The sequence below is a fragment of the Oreochromis aureus genome, linkage group 8 (assembly GCF_013358895.1).
Source record: "Oreochromis aureus strain Israel breed Guangdong linkage group 8, ZZ_aureus, whole genome shotgun sequence".
Lineage (NCBI taxonomy): Eukaryota > Metazoa > Chordata > Actinopteri > Cichliformes > Cichlidae > Oreochromis > Oreochromis aureus.
Window position 1 is genome coordinate 30364011 of NC_052949.1, and position 16913 is coordinate 30380923.

General features: G+C 41.9%; 1 protein-coding gene across 1 annotated transcript in view; it reads left to right on the plus strand.

Moving 5' to 3' along the window:
- The window catches only part of LOC116320031 (signal transducer and activator of transcription 5B-like), a 40624-nt gene that overhangs the window by 4822 nt on the left and 18889 nt on the right, over window positions 1-16913 (plus strand). Inside the window, exons 4-7 of the mRNA XM_031739537.2 lie at window positions 7117-7206; window positions 8112-8289; window positions 13779-13909; window positions 16547-16698. Coding sequence (XP_031595397.1) covers window positions 7117-7206; window positions 8112-8289; window positions 13779-13909; window positions 16547-16698 — 551 coding nt within the window. The remainder of the gene's footprint in view (window positions 1-7116; window positions 7207-8111; window positions 8290-13778; window positions 13910-16546; window positions 16699-16913) is intronic.

Consider the following 16913-nt stretch of genomic DNA (forward strand, 5'->3'; position numbering starts at 1 on the left):
AAATAGTTGTACAAAAAACGCAGAGGCGTCCTCTGCATCTTAATGTAACTGTAAATGTAAACAGTTTTTAAAGGTGAAGTAGTCAAAATGGTCAGGTATACCCTTGACCCCACATTGTCTGGATGGGAGTATCTGTTTACACCTGTACATACCTTTCATCACTGATGAGGCCTTTGTAGATGTGCAAACTGTCTGTTTAATAGAGAATAACTTTACCTTCATTTAAGAGATGCAGGCTTTTGAACTGAGCACAAACAACAAGCTAGCTGGTGTCTTTCCTGTCCGGAGGACGCTGCAGCCGTGTTTGTCAGTAAGAACATCAAATTTTATTTTGGCTGACCTCAGAACAGTTTGCCTCAGTCCATTTTAAATGAACTTTGGTCCAGACAAGACAGCAGAGCGTCTGTATCATGTTCACATATGACTACTACTTCTTATCTGATTTGTGGATGGCAGAGTGAGTTGTGTTCAAGCACTGATTTCTGGAAGTGTTCCTGAAACCATGCACCGGTTTGGTCAAAGGACTTTGCAAAGAAAAGCGTCTGGACTTCTTTAAGTTGCTTGAAGACGTTTCACCTCTCATCCGAGAAGCTTCTTCAGTTCTAAGGTCAAATGGCCGAGAGTCCCAGATTTAAACCCAGTGGGAGTATCCCCCCAAGGAGGGACAAAGGACCCCCTGGTGATCCTCTAATCACATGCGCCAAGGTGTGAAAGCGGGTGTGGGACCTAATCAGCCAGGGTTTCGGGTGAGCTCATTGTGAAACCTGGCCCCACCTTGTCATGTGAATTCCTGAGGTCAGAAGGCCCAGGATGTGAGTGGGCGTTAAGGCGTCTGGGGAGGGAACTCAAAACTGGATTATAGATGGCAGACAGTTGGTGTCGTAAACCACCGCCTCTGTTCAAAGATGGTCGCTCACAGTGGACATAGATGGCCTCTTTCACTCCTCTTTCAAACCATCTGTCCTCTCTGTCCAAAATGTGAACATTGGCATCCTCGAAAGAGTGACCTTTGTCCTTAAGATGCAGATGGACTGCTGAGTCTTGTCCCGTGGAGGTAGCTCTTCTAGTTTATTATAATAGTTAACAAATCAGAAAAGTAGTAGCTCTTCATGCACCGGTTTCCATAACAGAATCACACCTGTTTTTAATGCAAAGCTTGAAATTCAGTCCAAAATGGCATTTTCAGCCTTGTCCCTCGCACACAGAGATTTCTTCTCTTTGAGTCTTTTGATATCACTATTTAACACTGAGGATCATTATTATTTTTTTGTAGCTACAGTTTTTAACAAATTGTTGCTTTTCTTATGAGGAACTCTGAGTTGATTATGAGTTCATTGTTGATGTTATTGTTGACAATTAACCTAATTAGTTGCAAAATGATCCACTAGCTTTTTCTCTTTAGGATCACTTACTTTTCCAGACTTTTGTTGCCTCATTCCCTTTTTATTTTTTTTTATTTTTATTTTTTTTAGAGAAGTTGGCATAAAGTTCAAAATGAGTTGATTGGAGGAGGTGGTAAAATATTTCATTTTACTTTTATTTATTTATTTATTTTGATTGTCTTTGTTCTATTGTGAAAAAATAAGAGTGCTGATTGAGATCTGCTCTGACTAAAAAGAAGAGCTCTGAGGCTTTTGGATGTGACTAACAAGTCATTTAAGAGGAATGTAGTATATGTGTAAACTCCCATTGTCTGCTGCTCTCTCCACACATCAACAGCAGTGGTTATAAATAAAGCAAAGTTTACAGCACCTGGTATTTGTGTGTGTGTTGTTGCAGAAAAAGTTGTGACACCTGTTATCTTGTTATCTCTGACTCGAGCGTCAGGTTTTGTCAAACCAGTTAATTCAGAGAAGCTTTGCATGTGTTGTTATTTTCTGAATGAAAGATGTGTATAATAACTATTATAATAAACTAAATTTGGTTTATGCATATAACATTAAATCACAGCAACGATCACATAAAGAGGCTTTATTCTGTTGGGTAAAGACCCAAGTCTGTTTGAGAAAGCACTTTGGGTTTTTTTTTTAATACTTTCTCTTTATTGATTTTCATCTTATTTTACATACAGAACTAAAGAGGGCAAGGGAAACCAACAAACTCACATATGTTCACATAGTCCAAAATACACATCGCCTTGTTTTACTTTCATATATTCCACATTCCACAGGTGCATGTTCCATTCAAACAAATTCGCAGCCGTCCCTCTGCATCACAGAGGTATCAGATTCTAGTCTCTTGACGTATAACGATCCCATCTTTCCCAAAGTCTCTCTCCTTTCTCCTTCTGCAGCCGCAGTGAGAAGGTAATCAGTTCCATATGATGAATTGTGTTAATAATGTCTATGACCAGCTTCCGTGTGGGGGGGCTTGTCTGTAACCAACATTTAGTAATTGCCTTTTTGCATGCAACCATAATTATTTTCAGTAAGTATGAGTCTCTTTTATTTATATCCCCAGGGATATTCCCAAGGTACATGGTACTAAAGGAGAAGTCCAGTGTTACTCCAAGCACATCCACCACCATTTGTTTAATCTCCTCCCAAAAGGTCTTCAGTTTAGGGCATGACCAGAAGACATGGAAGCAACCTGCAGCGACCTCCCCGCACTCCCTCCAGCACGAAGCGCCTGAACCACTTATTTTTGATTTCTGCTTTGGTGTGATGAAGAATCTAATTAAATTCTTCCATCCAAAATCTCACCATGTTAAAGAATTTGTGGTAGTAGAACAGGGCAATATGACCAAAAATATTTATCACGATATACATTTGAAAATTTGCGATAACGATATAACTGACGATATAATTGATACTAGACAAAATACTTTACAACTCCACAACTTTATTAGTGCAAAAAACCCCATCAATGTATTTTCACTTAAACAAGCAGCTGTTTTTTATGTGCATTAAAGTTATATAAAAATTTAACAGTGCAAATGCAAATTCCTCGCTGACAGTTTAACCAAAAGGCATTTCCAGTGGAAACTGGCCGACATATCCTCAGCATAACCAATATCCACAAAACTTACAAAGAGCTTATACACACACAATACGGTAATATTATGTTGAAGCACAGTACGTATCACTCCGTGAGGCGCCTGCCTACGATAGCCGTAATGCTCCGACAATCCATCAAGCGGTGTGGCTTCGTAGCTTAGCAAAGTCGTACTGAAACATCTGACAGATTTTCGAGCGCCGTGTAGCACATAAAATCGTTTCGAGGTCAGTAAACACAACCAGAATTCATACATAAGGCACACGGGATTATAAGGGGCACTGTCGATTTTCAGAAAAATCAAAGGATTGATTTTAAGTGTGCCGTATTTTCCAAACAACAAGGTAATAACGACGGCCCGCTAGCATGCGCTACCAAAAATAGTGCTTTGTTGTGTATCTGACAGACGAAAGCTAAACCAGTTCCACACCACTGAAGTTGCAGCATTTTTACAAACCAGTTCTGGTTCATCCGTTTCATTCAACGATCCGCTTTCGCTCTTCTCATTCTGCGTTGCCGCCATGTGCGTATGTAAACATAGGCACTGCGCATGCGCGTTTTACCCATATTCTATCGCGATATTTCATTTTTCTATCATTGCCCAAAATTACACCGGTATTACCGTGAACGGTATGATATAGCCCAGCCCTATGTGGTAGATAACACATTCTTCCACATCTGCGACCAATCTTCCTCTGAGATAGTTATACCTGCTTCTTTTTCCCATCGATGACTGACATATCTTGTTGAGGTCTTTTTCATAGCTATAAAACTTCTGTACACTTTGCCTATAGTGCCTCTTATAATGTTCTCACCATAAGCATCCATAAATATTTGGATCACCCCACTAGCGTCTGCGTCAGGCATTCTAACTTCCTTCCGGAAGAAACTCCGAACCTGTAGGTAACGATAAAAATCTTCCCTGCCGATCTCGTAAATCTGACACGTCCTCAAAATTTATCACCTCCCCATGCTTAACTATCTTACAGATTGCAGTGATTCCATGCCTGGACCACTCCCTAAATTTATGGTCTAACAATGCTGGAAGGAAGCGCGGGAGATACGCTGGCCATCCCAGCAACCCTATTTCCCTATTAAGACCAAAAATTTTAATCACATCTGCCCATTTTTTCAGGGAAAAACTTACACAGAAATTTTGCATCTGATACGCCTGTGGCAAACTCTCAAGAGACCCCAGAACAGACTGTATTGGGAAATCCATCAAGGAAAGCTCAATGTCCTTCCATTTTGCCTCATACTTAGAGTTACACCAGCACACTAGAGGTCTGATCTGGGCTGCCAGATAGTAATCCTCAAAGCACGGTAGGGCCATGCCCCCCCGCTCACCAGGCAGCTGCAATGTTGCATATCTCACTCTCGGCCTTTTATTTCCCCATATGAATCTTGAGCAATGCATATCCCACTCCCTAAATTGTTTTGCTGGAACTTCCACTGGAAGTGCTGCAAACAAATATAGCAGCTTTGGGAGGATATTTATCTTTATCGCTCTAACTCTGCTGCCCAGATCGAGGTGGAGCAGACCCCACCTCTCCAGATCTTCATATATCTTCTTGTTCACCCGATTATAATTAACTTCATATAACAATGCAAGGTCTTTTGTTAGCAGGATCCCCAAGTACTCCATTTGGGATTGATGCCATCCGAATCTACAGGGAGTGCAGAATTATTAGGCAAATGAGTATTTTGTCCACATCATCCTCTTCATGCATGTTGTCTTACTCCAAGCTGTATAGGCTCGAAAGCCTACTACCAATTAAGCATATTAGGTGATGTGCATCTCTGTAATGAGAAGGGGTGTGGTCTAATGACATCAACACCCTATATCAGGTGTGCATAATTATTAGGCAACTTCCTTTCCTTTGGCAAAATGGGTCAAAAGAAGGACTTGACAGGCTCAGAAAAGTCAAAAATAGTGAGATATCTTGCAGAGGGATGCAGCAGTCTTAAAATTGCAAAGCTTCTGAAGCGTGATCATCGAACAATCAAGCGTTTCATTCAAAATAGTCAACAGGGTCGCAAGAAGCGTGTGGAAAAACCAAGGCGCAAAATAACTGCCCATGAACTGAGAAAAGTCAAGCGTGCAGCTGCCAAGATGCCACTTGCCACCAGTTTGGCCATATTTCAGAGCTGCAACATCACTGGAGTGCCCAAAAGCACAAGGTGTGCAATACTCAGAGACATGGCCAAGGTAAGAAAGGCTGAAAGAGCGACCACCACTGAACAAGACACACAAGCTGAAACGTCAAGACTGGGCCAAGAAATATCTCAAGACTGATTTTTCTAAGGTTTTATGGACTGATGAAATGAGAGTGAGTCTTGATGGGCCAGATGGATGGGCCCGTGGCTGGATTGGTAAAGGGCAGAGAGCTCCAGTCCCACTCAGGCGCCAGCAAGGTGGAGGTGGAGTACTGGTTTGGGCTGGTATCATCAAAGATGAGCTTGTGGGGCCTTTTCGGGTTGAGGATGGAGTCAAGCTCAACTCCCAGTCCTACTGCCAGTTTCTGGAAGACACCTTCTTCAAGCAGTGGTACAGGAAGAAGTCTGCATCCTTCAAGAAAAACATGATTTTCATGCAGGACAATGCTCCATCACACGCGTCCAAGTACTCCACAGCGTGGCTGGCAAGAAAAGGGTATAAAAGAAGAAAAACTAATGACATGGCCTCCTTGTTCACCTGATCTGAACCCCATTGAGAACCTGTGGTCCATCATCAAATGTGAGATTTACAAGGAGGGAAAACAGTACACCTCTCTGAACAGTGTCTGGGAGGCTGTGGTTGCTGCTGCACGCAATGTTGATGGTGAACAGATCAAAACACTGACAGAATCCATGGATGGCAGGCTTTTGAGTGTCCTTGCAAAGAAAGGTGGCTATATTGGTCACTGATTTGTTTTTGTTTTGTTTTTGAATGTCAGAAATGTATATTTGTGAATGTGGAGATGTTATATTGGTTTCACTGGTAAAATAAATAATTGAAATGGGTATATATTTGTTTTTGTTAAGTTGCCTAATAATTATGCACAGTAATAGTCACCTGCACACACAGATATCCCCTAAAATAGCTAAAACTAAAACAAACTAAAAGCTACTTCCAAAAACATTCAGCTTTGATATTAATGAGTTTTTTGGGTTCATTGAGAACATGGTTGTTGTTCAATAATAAAATTATTCCTCAAAAATACAACTTGCCTAATAATTCTGCACTCCCTGTACATTCTCAGGGATGCCATATATCCGTATGTTATTACGGTGTGAGCGCCCCTCCAAATCCGTAACCTTCTCTTGGAGCTGCCTCTGGTTATCTAGCAGCTGAACAATGGCATCCCTCACTCCAATGTCCCATTTCTCCTTCCCTACCATGTTTCTTTCCATTTCTTCCAGATGTTTCCCCACCTCCTCGATCCTGCTTGTGGCGGCGGTAACCTGTTGGTTTATCTCGCGTATTAACTCGCTCATTTGGGCTTTCATGTCCTCTTTCAAACTTGTTCTCACGAGCGATAGCTCCTTCTTCATCTCTGCCTTAAGGTCTTGCATGCCCTCCGCCACTACTTCACTCACCACCTGTCTGAGGGAGCCTAGCGCTGATGTTGAGGCCTCCTCTGCCATCTTCTCGCCCTCATGCTCGGTTTCTAAGCTTCGGCCTGGGGTTCGTCCCTTCTTGTTTTTATCTCCGCTCATTATTCTTGAGGGGAAAGTCACTTTTAATGGATTATATTCTTGAATTGCGGATTATTTTAGCTATCGATGCAGGAGCTCCTGTTTATGCTGCTACTCTCGCCACCATGACACCGGAAGACCGAGAAAGCACTTTGTGACCTGCTGAGACACTTTCACAGGAAGCATGCTCCAGCAGAACCAGGCCCTGGAAGGGCAGCTATCTGCCACGACCATGAAATGTTGAAGGAGGTTGAACTTGCATTTGCTGAGTGTGTATGCTTGACTCTGTGTCTGGAGTTTTGTTTTGTTTTGTGGGTTTTTTAATGTGTAATATCAAAAATCAAGCCTGTATTACTTTAATATAAGCAAAGGCATGAATCAACTACTTATAAAGAACATTGCATCCTGATGTGATTAAAGTGTGTGTGTGTGTCTGTTTTGTAGAGCACCTATGATCGTTGTCCTTTGGAACTGGTCCGCTGCATTAAACACATCCTGCAGTCTGAGCAGAGGCTCGTTCAAGAAGCTACAAATGTAAGTGGAAGACATTGCTGTGTTAATACTGCAGAAATCAGGGTTGTGGGTAGGGTAGGAACCATATATAGCAGCTACAGCCTTTGTCTGTCTGGCTTGTTGCAGCTTGCTAGGCTGCATATACCAACACCTCAGAGCACAAGAAGAAACAAGTCCTCCTGAGTAGTAGGAGGATCTGTATCCCCATCTGTGCTAGATATAGAGGCAGGGTGATAACCACGGTGGAGCCCAGAGGCAGCAGGAGGACGGGAGAAGCTCAGTCTGGAGTGCCTAACCTCAGTCTTTAAACCAGCATGTTTTAAGTTACCAGGTTAATGCGCAGTTCAGTTACCAACTAATAATATGTGAAAGCGCTTCTCGCTTTGTTTTGGTCATTAGTATGTTCAAGATGGAAACCACCCCAAAAAGACAGAGCAGAATGATACATGTGCAGACAGTTTTGACTGTGATATGAAAACTTGTTGAAATATCTCTGAGTGATCACAGTCCACGGGTCGATTGATCAGATTAAAAAGATGTTTTCAGTTTGAAGCATACTTCCCCAAACAAAAATACAGAGGAGGACAGAGTGCAGAAACATCTGTATGTGCACTTACTCTTATTAAATTAGCATATTTAATATGTAGAGCAATGAACAATAGCATCATACTGACTGCATGATACTGCATGCAAAGATAAATAAATAGGAAATGTATGGGGAAAGGTTGGTAGTTGGTACATACAGTTTCACCAGAAAGCATCCGTCCCACACCCTCCCACACACCCCACTCAATGTGTCTTCCTTGCAGGTGTTGATATTCAGTTGCCTTTAGTTATTGTCATACATAGAAGGTGCAAATAGGAGGTTTGGGAGCAGATTTTGCCCTGATTTTGTTTTAAGCACTGAACATCTGTTTGGTGTCTAGGCCAGCAGTGGAAGTGGGGGTCAGGCCATGGACACGCTATCACAGCGCCACCAGCAGATCAACCAGGCCTTTGAGGAGCTCCGACTAGCCACGCAGGAAACCGAGAACGAACTGAGAAAGCTGCAGCAGAGCCAGGAGTACTTCATCATCCAGTACCAGGAGAACATGCGCATTCAAGGTAAGCAGGAGAGGAACACAAGCGGTAAGATAGTAGAAGCAGATAAACCCACCAGTACAACCGGAGCCATTTTTAGATTTGAATCTAATCGTTAAGTTTGGCGGGTTTTCCCACCAGAACACAACAACCTGTAACTGTTTGCATCACACGGTGAGCTTTCTCCCCGTCTCTCTCTCTTTAGGCAATATGTACAAGAAGTAGCCTTCTTTTGTCTTCACTAAATTACAGCCACATTTCTCAATAGAACATAAACAGCATATCAAATGTTTAAACTGAGAAAATGTGTAATTTAAAGAAAATATCAGTTCATTTTTAATTAGACTCTTTGGACATGAACCTAACCTGCTCTGGTGCAGGTATGACCTTTACTGGACGATCGCTCTGACCTCTGTGAATAACAGGAGGGCCCAAAGTTTTCTCCATGTCTTTCCCATCAGTAATAATTTTATTATTCTAGTTCTACAATTAATACAAGATCCTAAAACACGACACCTACAATGTACTTGCTGACCTCATATTAAATTTGTGCTAAGTTGAAATTGTTAAACCTTAAGCAGCACAGAGTGTTTAGTTGAGCGAATAAAAACTAAAACTGTCCCCAAGTTTCGGTTTAAAATCAGATTTTGGAAGCGCCACGCCAAAAAAACTGTCAAAAATAGTCCTCAGTGTAAAATTGTGACGACTTTCATATCTCATCATCTACAGCAGGGCTGTCAAGATTTACACTGTGAGCCACATACAGCTCGCTTTGATGTGACGCAGGCCGCACTAGCGACTCTGTTTTCTGTCAGTGCACAGAAGTCACATATTTAACTGTTTTTCTACATGATGAAGGAAAATCTGCTGTGACAAAGAAGGAAATCTGTCAACATGACTCTTTGGACTTTAATTAATGTGTAAAATTACAGAAAAAGTTGAGTTTTTTTGTTTTTGTAGGTGTAAAAAAACAGAAATTTCAATAGAAACTTTTCTCTTTTTCACAGAGTTGCAGAGTTTTTATTAGAGACAGAGCAAAGTGTTTTTGCACTTTGGTGTAATTTTGTGAAAGTTGAACTTTCTTGAATAGCAGAAACGAGTCTTTCTTGTCAGAGGTAATTTCTGCACACAGCAGTGAACATTAAGCAAGTAAATAATGCAGAAAATAAAGATTTTTGATGGGAATTAAAACACATAGAGAGACAGAACTGTGCAGGATTTCATTGAGGTCAAAGGAAGACAGCCAAAGTAAGAATAAATTCATTACAATGGGTTTCAAAGGCAAAGTGTGGTTTTGGTCCTCTTTTGCTGCTGGTTCAGTGAATTTTGGTCATTGTGATGAAATCTGCAGTTTCTTGCAGTTTACCTGCTCTTTAATCATTTGCTGTTTTAGCTGTTTGGTGGTTGTTGAAATGATTTTGTGGGCTTTTAGCTGAGATTCTGACGTTTCTGTGGATACCACAGGTCTATATTGGAATAACAGATCTGACAGTTTATCCTGTTAAACCACGTTCTCCCTCTCGCCTCCGGTACCAGTGGCATTGGGCTCCAACAAGTTAATAGTTTAATTACTTTGTGTGGTATGAATGTTCATAATAGACACGGGACAAGACTCGGCGGTCCATCTGCATCTAAAACAGCGGTCCCCAACCGTTTTTGCACCATGGACCGGTTTATGTCCGACAGTATTTTCACGGAGTGGACTTTAAGGTGTCACTGACAAATACAACAAAATAAAACCGGTACCAAAAAAAGAAGATTTATTCATAACACACGAGAAAAGACCCAGGGAAACCGAGTTAACGATAAAAATGATTTTAAAAAATGATAAAAACCCTGAAAACCGTAAATTTCACACCTGAGCCTCAACTCTCACAGACCGGTACCAGACGACTCGCAGACCGGTACCGGTCCATGGCCCGGGGGTTGGGGACTGCTGATCTAAAGGTCAAAGGTCACTCTTTTGAGGATGCCAATGTTCACATTTTGGACAGAGAAGACAGATGGTTTGAAAGAGGAGTGAAAGAAGTCATTTATGTCCACTGTGAGCGACCATCTTTGAACAGAGGGCGGGGCTTACGACACCAACTGAGATCCTTCCCAGATTCCTTAACGCCCACTCACATCCTGGGCCTTCTGACCTGAGGAAATCACATGACAGAGTGGGGCTAGGTTTCACAATGAGCTCACCCGAAACCTTGGCTGATCGTGACCTACACCCATTTTTACACCTTGGCTCATGTGATTAGATAGAGGATCATTAGGGGGTCCATGACCCTCTTCAGGGGGACGCTCCCAAGGGGTTAAATCTGGGGCTACAGCCACACTAGCCCAGATAGATTTAAAAACGGCGTTTTCGTCTGAAAACACTCCACGTCCACACTAGCATTTTCAGTCGTTTTCACAGAGTTGTGCGTCCACATTGAAACGGCCGAAAACGCTTACGTTCCAGTCCTGCGCATGTGTGAAACGCAAGAAGATTCGACCTGCCTCATTTCTGTCTGCCGCTTATTTACTTTCCGGCTCTTTGAACCGTCGCTGCAAAATGTCGAGGAAAAGCACCGAGTTTTTTAAATGGACTAACAATGAGGTGGAGTTGTTGCTGCGAGTAACACAAAAGTACAAAGTTGCAAAAGCGAGTGAGAATTAAAGAATTTGAAGAAAGCGAACATTTTTCTTGTAAAAAAGGGGGGCCTGGCAAAAAAAGTTTGGGAACCACTGCATTAAAGTATCTTGCCCAAGGATATTGTAGGATATTAGATATACAGACAAGCCAGGAGTTGAACCACCAACCTTTCGATTAGTAGATAAGCTGCTCTACCGAGGCCTCTGAAGTAATGGTGGGAGGGAGAATCCGGTTTGTTATCAGCACTCAGTTTAAAAACCTTCATCTCTGATGGTGTGGGGCTGCATTAATGCAGCTGACACATCTGGAAAGGCCATCAATGCAGGACGGTGTATACAGGTTTTAGAGCAACAGATCCTTTGATCAGAGGACGTATTTTTTAGGAAAGACCTTGCACTTTTCAGCAGGACATACTAAACCACATACTGCAGCTATTCCAGCAGCACAGCTTCATAGGAGAGTGCAGGTGTTGAACTGCCCGCAGTCCAGAGCTTTCACTGACCCAAAACATCTGATACTAGGGATGCACCGATACCGATACTGGTATCGGGTATCGGTGCCGATACTGTAAAATGTGTGCGTACTCGTACTCGTAAAAGTTAACCGATACCATGAACCGATACTCATAATTCCCATGGACTTAAACGCCACGGTAACATAAGGTGTTCACAGTTGATGTTATGTGATGTAACTCTACCCTGAATATAATTTGCCCTGTAATATGTCGCAAGGTAAATACAGGTAATTAGAGCAATCAAACTGTTACGTTAATCATAAAAGTATTATTTTATGGTATGTAACTCTGAAGGGAGTTAAAATATTTTTCAGAGTTCTAATTTTCTGGAGGCCTGTGAAGGTAGCATAAAACGGGACCGGAGATGCACGAGGTTAGCTGAACCAAAGTGAGAGACTCGGCTAGTTTTACTGAGGTTAACCAGCACAAAAGAGTGTGTGACTAGAAAGCTGACCGTGTGAGAGCTTCACAACAGAGTGTGGGTGAAGTGACTTTTTGTTTCAATGGTCGCACCACCGTGCTGTGTTTCCAGCTACGACCGCCGAGGCTACAGGCTAGCCCGGACTGCTTGGCTGCGCCTCGGAGGCAGCCGCTATGGACTGTCGGAGAGCTGGACAGTGACTCGCTAACGCGCTGTAGCAGAGACAGCATCGGGTCCGCAGGGAGTGGATTTAGTGTGGGACTGGTGAACGGCGACCTACCGATCAGCTGAACTGTAAGTCAGACTTTTGTGCTCTTACTGGGAGAAGAGGATTTTCTCCATCGTCCGGCGTGAGCAACAAACAGGCCTGCAACAAGTGTGAATGTGAGTGTGTGTGGGGCCCATGTGTGAATATTGTATGTTTAGTGGATTTATATAACGTGTTTTGGAGTGTATATTAGTGAGTCACTTACCAAAAGGTGATAACATAAGTTGGGTTGTTTAATATAATTTGAAAGGGAATTATGTCATTTATACAGTGTATTTCATTTGGTTAAGGAATTGGAATATCATTTGAGTTTAAAAAGGGATGTGTTGTACAGTATTTGTCTCTGCCCTTACGTTCAGTAAGCGTTTCGTTTGTGTTAAAGAGTTGTGTGGGGTCGTTTCTTTACTACTGGTTAAGTTTAACTTGTGTGTGGTAGAAGTATCGGTTTTTGTACTCGGTATCGGCAAGTACTCAGATCCAAGTATCGGTATCGGATCGGTTTGAAAAAATTGGTATCGTTGCATCCCTATCTGATACACCATGAAATGAAAAATACGGCTAAGCTAAGAATCCTCTATCAGACAAGAAAGGGACAACAGTCCTCTCTCTAAAGTCCAGTGTTGGTTTTTTGTTTCCATTTCAAAATGAGCTAATATTCTTCATAGATTTGCTCAGTTTAAACATCTGATTTATTTTCTGTGTTCTATTGTGAATAAAATGTGGATTTGGATTTCCAAAAACTTGCATTCTGTTTTTATTTAAATTTTATACACTGTCCTCTAACATTTGTTTTTGGAATTGTGGTTATAAATTGACTTAAATCTTAATCAACTCTCAGTGACTTAGGCTACGTTCACACTGCAGGTCTTAATGCTCAATTCGGATTTTTTGATCAAATCCGATTTTTTTTGTCTGCTTGTTCACACTACAAATAAAATGCGACAGCAAACGCTCTAGTGTGAGCGCTCAAAGCGCCCGCATGCGCAAAAGAAGGCGTCACACACAGCTGGCGCTCTGTTTAGACCCAGAGCAAACAATATTATTTGACTGATGGCCCTTAATATAAAGACTTCGGACTTTACGTTTCCCAATTTTTGCTTTAAGTTATTTTGTTTTACATAATAATGTAAATAACCTAATAATGATCCTTATTGCTGTTTTAGAGGAGCGGTGCTTCAAAGGATAGCTGCAGATTTCTGTCAGAATCTGCAGATTATACAGTACAAATAAAATGTTCACGTTTCTCCAGCGTTGTCTTCCCAACAGTTTCACTAACATCTACACTGGATGGCCAGGAAGCGTTCGCGATGTCTTCTCCGGCGCTGATAATTGGCGTCTGTCTTGTGTCAGTGACGTAAAAGACGGATTTAATGCGACATGACCGTTCAAACAGCAGTCGCTTTCTAAAACATCGGATTCAGTTCCACATACGAAAGTGACCCAGATCGGATTTGAAAATATCGGATTTGTGCCGTTCACACTGTCATACCATGATCGGATATGGGCCGCATAGGGTCAAAAAAATCGGATTTGATGCGCTTTCGCCTGCAGTGTGAACGTAGCCTAAGTAGCAGCAGGTTTATGGAAACAGATGCTGCGTCACACAGACATTTGTACGGAGCAAAGCTGCATGTGTTGATTAATAGTGATCGTGTTTAAAATCTCCTACTTCTTTCTTTGTTAGCCCAGCTGAGCAGCTTGTCTTCACTGCCTCCAACTGAGCGCACCCAGCGGGAAACAACCCTGCAGAGCAAGCGGGCCACAGTGGAGGCCTGGCTCGCCAGAGAGGCCAGCACACTACAGAAATACAGGCTTGTATGGAGACACAAAACACATACACTTCAGAATGGGTATCAGAAGATCTCTCCCTCCCTCCCCCCTCTCTCCACCCCCCCCCCCCCCTCTCTCTTTCTCACACTTTATTAGATTTACCTTTTCAACTTCTTGTTGCTCTTGGTATCTAATCAGCCAATCATTTGGCAGCAGCTCAGTGCATTTAGTTATGTAAGCTGGGATCGTGCTGTGTCACATCCATGATAACACCAGTATAAAAATACCCCTGCTATAAAATGTAATACCGTGATATCGTTGATATACCTCATGGCGCAAGGAGACGAGCTGTGGCGCGTCTGAAAGAGCTGCAGCAGCCACATGTCAGCCTGCAGTGACTTTTAATACCTGCTTCTGCTTCAGCAGCCTGTAGCAAAGCACAAAAAACACACACAGAGAAAATACATTTGATACTTGACCAAATTCAACAATTTGTGAGTTACTATACAGGTTGTGTAAGTGCTGTGGTAATCTCTACAGTTAAAATATAACAACAATAAAAAAATGTCTATCTCTGGTTTGAAGATGACTCCCACGACCCATTCACAGCGTACGGCTGTCTGAACAATCTCTGCTTCGATCTGACCATGTGCGCTCAGCATTATCATACTCCTCAACCGTTGTGGGCTAGAAAGAAAATTCCAGTGTGAAAGGAACAATTATCTTTTACATTTTAAGACGAAATTACAAAATAACTCCATTAGGCCTGTATGACTCTAGTTTAATAAAGGGTTCATTTCAGACTAACACCCCCGACCCCACCCAGCCCCCTTCCTTTGTCTTGTTTAAGCCTGAACAGGTTACGTGACAAAAGATTGTAATGTATCTGCAATTGCTCTACGTAACTAGGATAATTGTTAACTCTAAAAGACTGTGTGTGTGTGTGCGTGCGTGCGTGCGTGCGTGCGTGCGTGCGTGCGTGCGTGCGTGCGTGCGTGCGTGCGTGCGTGCGTGTCTGTCTTTCTTTCTTACTTAAAGAGAGTGACAGAGAGCGACTCCATCATCCTGTCTGCTGTCACATAAAATGTTTTATTTCCACTGATGCTTCACACAGATTAAGTAGATTTTTCAGTTCATGTATGTTTCATCACCCTGCAGATGAAACTCTCCTTTTCACAAACAGTCCATTTCATATGAGACGTATGTGTCTAACTTCAGTGCACTGATGTCTGCTGCTCGTCTGTGCAAAATCCAAACATTTCAAGAAAAGCTTTGAATTTTTAACTGTGTTCCAAGCTAGAAAGCACAAACCTATTTTTTAATAATACTGTGTGTTTAACGGTGAGAGCTTCTCACTGCCCAGCAGCATTGAGGCTGTTTACTAAAGCAGTTAGATAAGCTGATCCATATGAAGTTGTTTCTTAGTGTTTCCTGGCTTGTGACACCATGTAAATGTAGTGAAATGAGGAGCACAGAATAGACACACACCAGCATTAAATGTTACTGTGTAACTTTAATATGAAGTGGTTACGTAACAATGTAACAATAGCCATCATCACATTAGCATAATTTACATCCATTAAAATCCATCCACAAACTCCAACGTGTTCAGAGCTCTGCTGCCCGTATTATCACCAGGAGCCCTTCTGTTCGCCACATCACCCTGTCCTGAAGCAGCTTCATTGGCTCCCGGCCAAATATTGCATCAATTTTAAAATACTTTTGTACACATTTAAGGCTGTTCATCATCTCTCCCCTCCATATCTCTCTGATCCGGTTCAGATCACCATCCCATCTGGGTGTCTCTCTCTGTGGGGAGCAGGGCTTTCAGCTGCTCTGCTCCTCGACTCTGGAATTCCCTTCCTCCTGATTTAAGAAATATCACTTCCTTCTCTCTCTCTTTAAGTACAGACTCAAAACTCACTTTTTCAAAATAGCTTATCACACATAACCTTTCCACTCTGCTATTTTTAAATGTGTTTTATGTCTTATGCTTTTATGATTGAGTAAACTGCTGGCTTTTTATTATTCTGCTGAGCACAGTGTCCTTGAGTGTTCTGAAAGGAGCTTTCAAATAAAAACGTGTATTATTATCTGTGTTTACTTCCTTACAGTCTTCTTTCAGACTGTCTTATTTCTCCACTGCACACAGTGACACTGGTGCAGAGCACTACATGCTCTCTCTATTGTAACTGCAGCGGCTGCAAAATGTATATATAGCACTTAGCACAAGTCTTGACCCAACCTTATTTCTTTGTTTTTCTAGAAAATGGGTGCAGTAATTTATTGAAATATGAGCAAACATACATTGAAATACGGTTTATAAGGCAAAAACAGAGTTTGTATAGTTTTACGATGCCTGAAAGTCAAGATTTGGTAGGATGTAACACTGTTTGGATGCTAAGTTGTGTGTTATATGTAGAGACAACACTTGTTCGTCTCTTATGCTAGGAGTGTTTTTGAATGATGCAGATAAGTGAAAAAAACATTCGAAAGAACAAATTTGAAAGCTTTCAGATTGTTTGAGAATTGTTTAAAGGCCTTTCAGAGTCTGGCTCCTAATAAGCAAAACAGGGGAATAATCAAGGGTCACTTAAACCTTTTTGCATGTTTACTGTAGTTTACAGAGTTGCAAAGTTTTCATATGCACCTGTTTCTCAGTGTGTGGCTGTACTTTGGCAGGACCTGGCAGAACAGCACCAGAAGACCTTGGGCCTGCTGAGGAAACAGCAGACTGTGATCCTGGATGAGGAGCTCATTCAGTGGAAGAGGAGGCAACAGCTGGCTGGCAATGGGGGTCCTAATGAGGGGGGGCTGGATGTTCTGCAGTCCTGGTAATTGTTATGTTTTACATTCACGGATTAAACTCCAACAGCTGTTTTTGTAATAGAGTAAAACATTTGGAGAGTTTTTGTTCAGTAAAGACATTGATTGGGACATAACACACAAGTTTAGAAACATCATTCAGTGTTGTGGAAAAGGATTTTCCCCCTTTTTGCTTTGTTTGTTTATTTTTAGTTTTTTGCATATTCATCACATAAATGTTTCA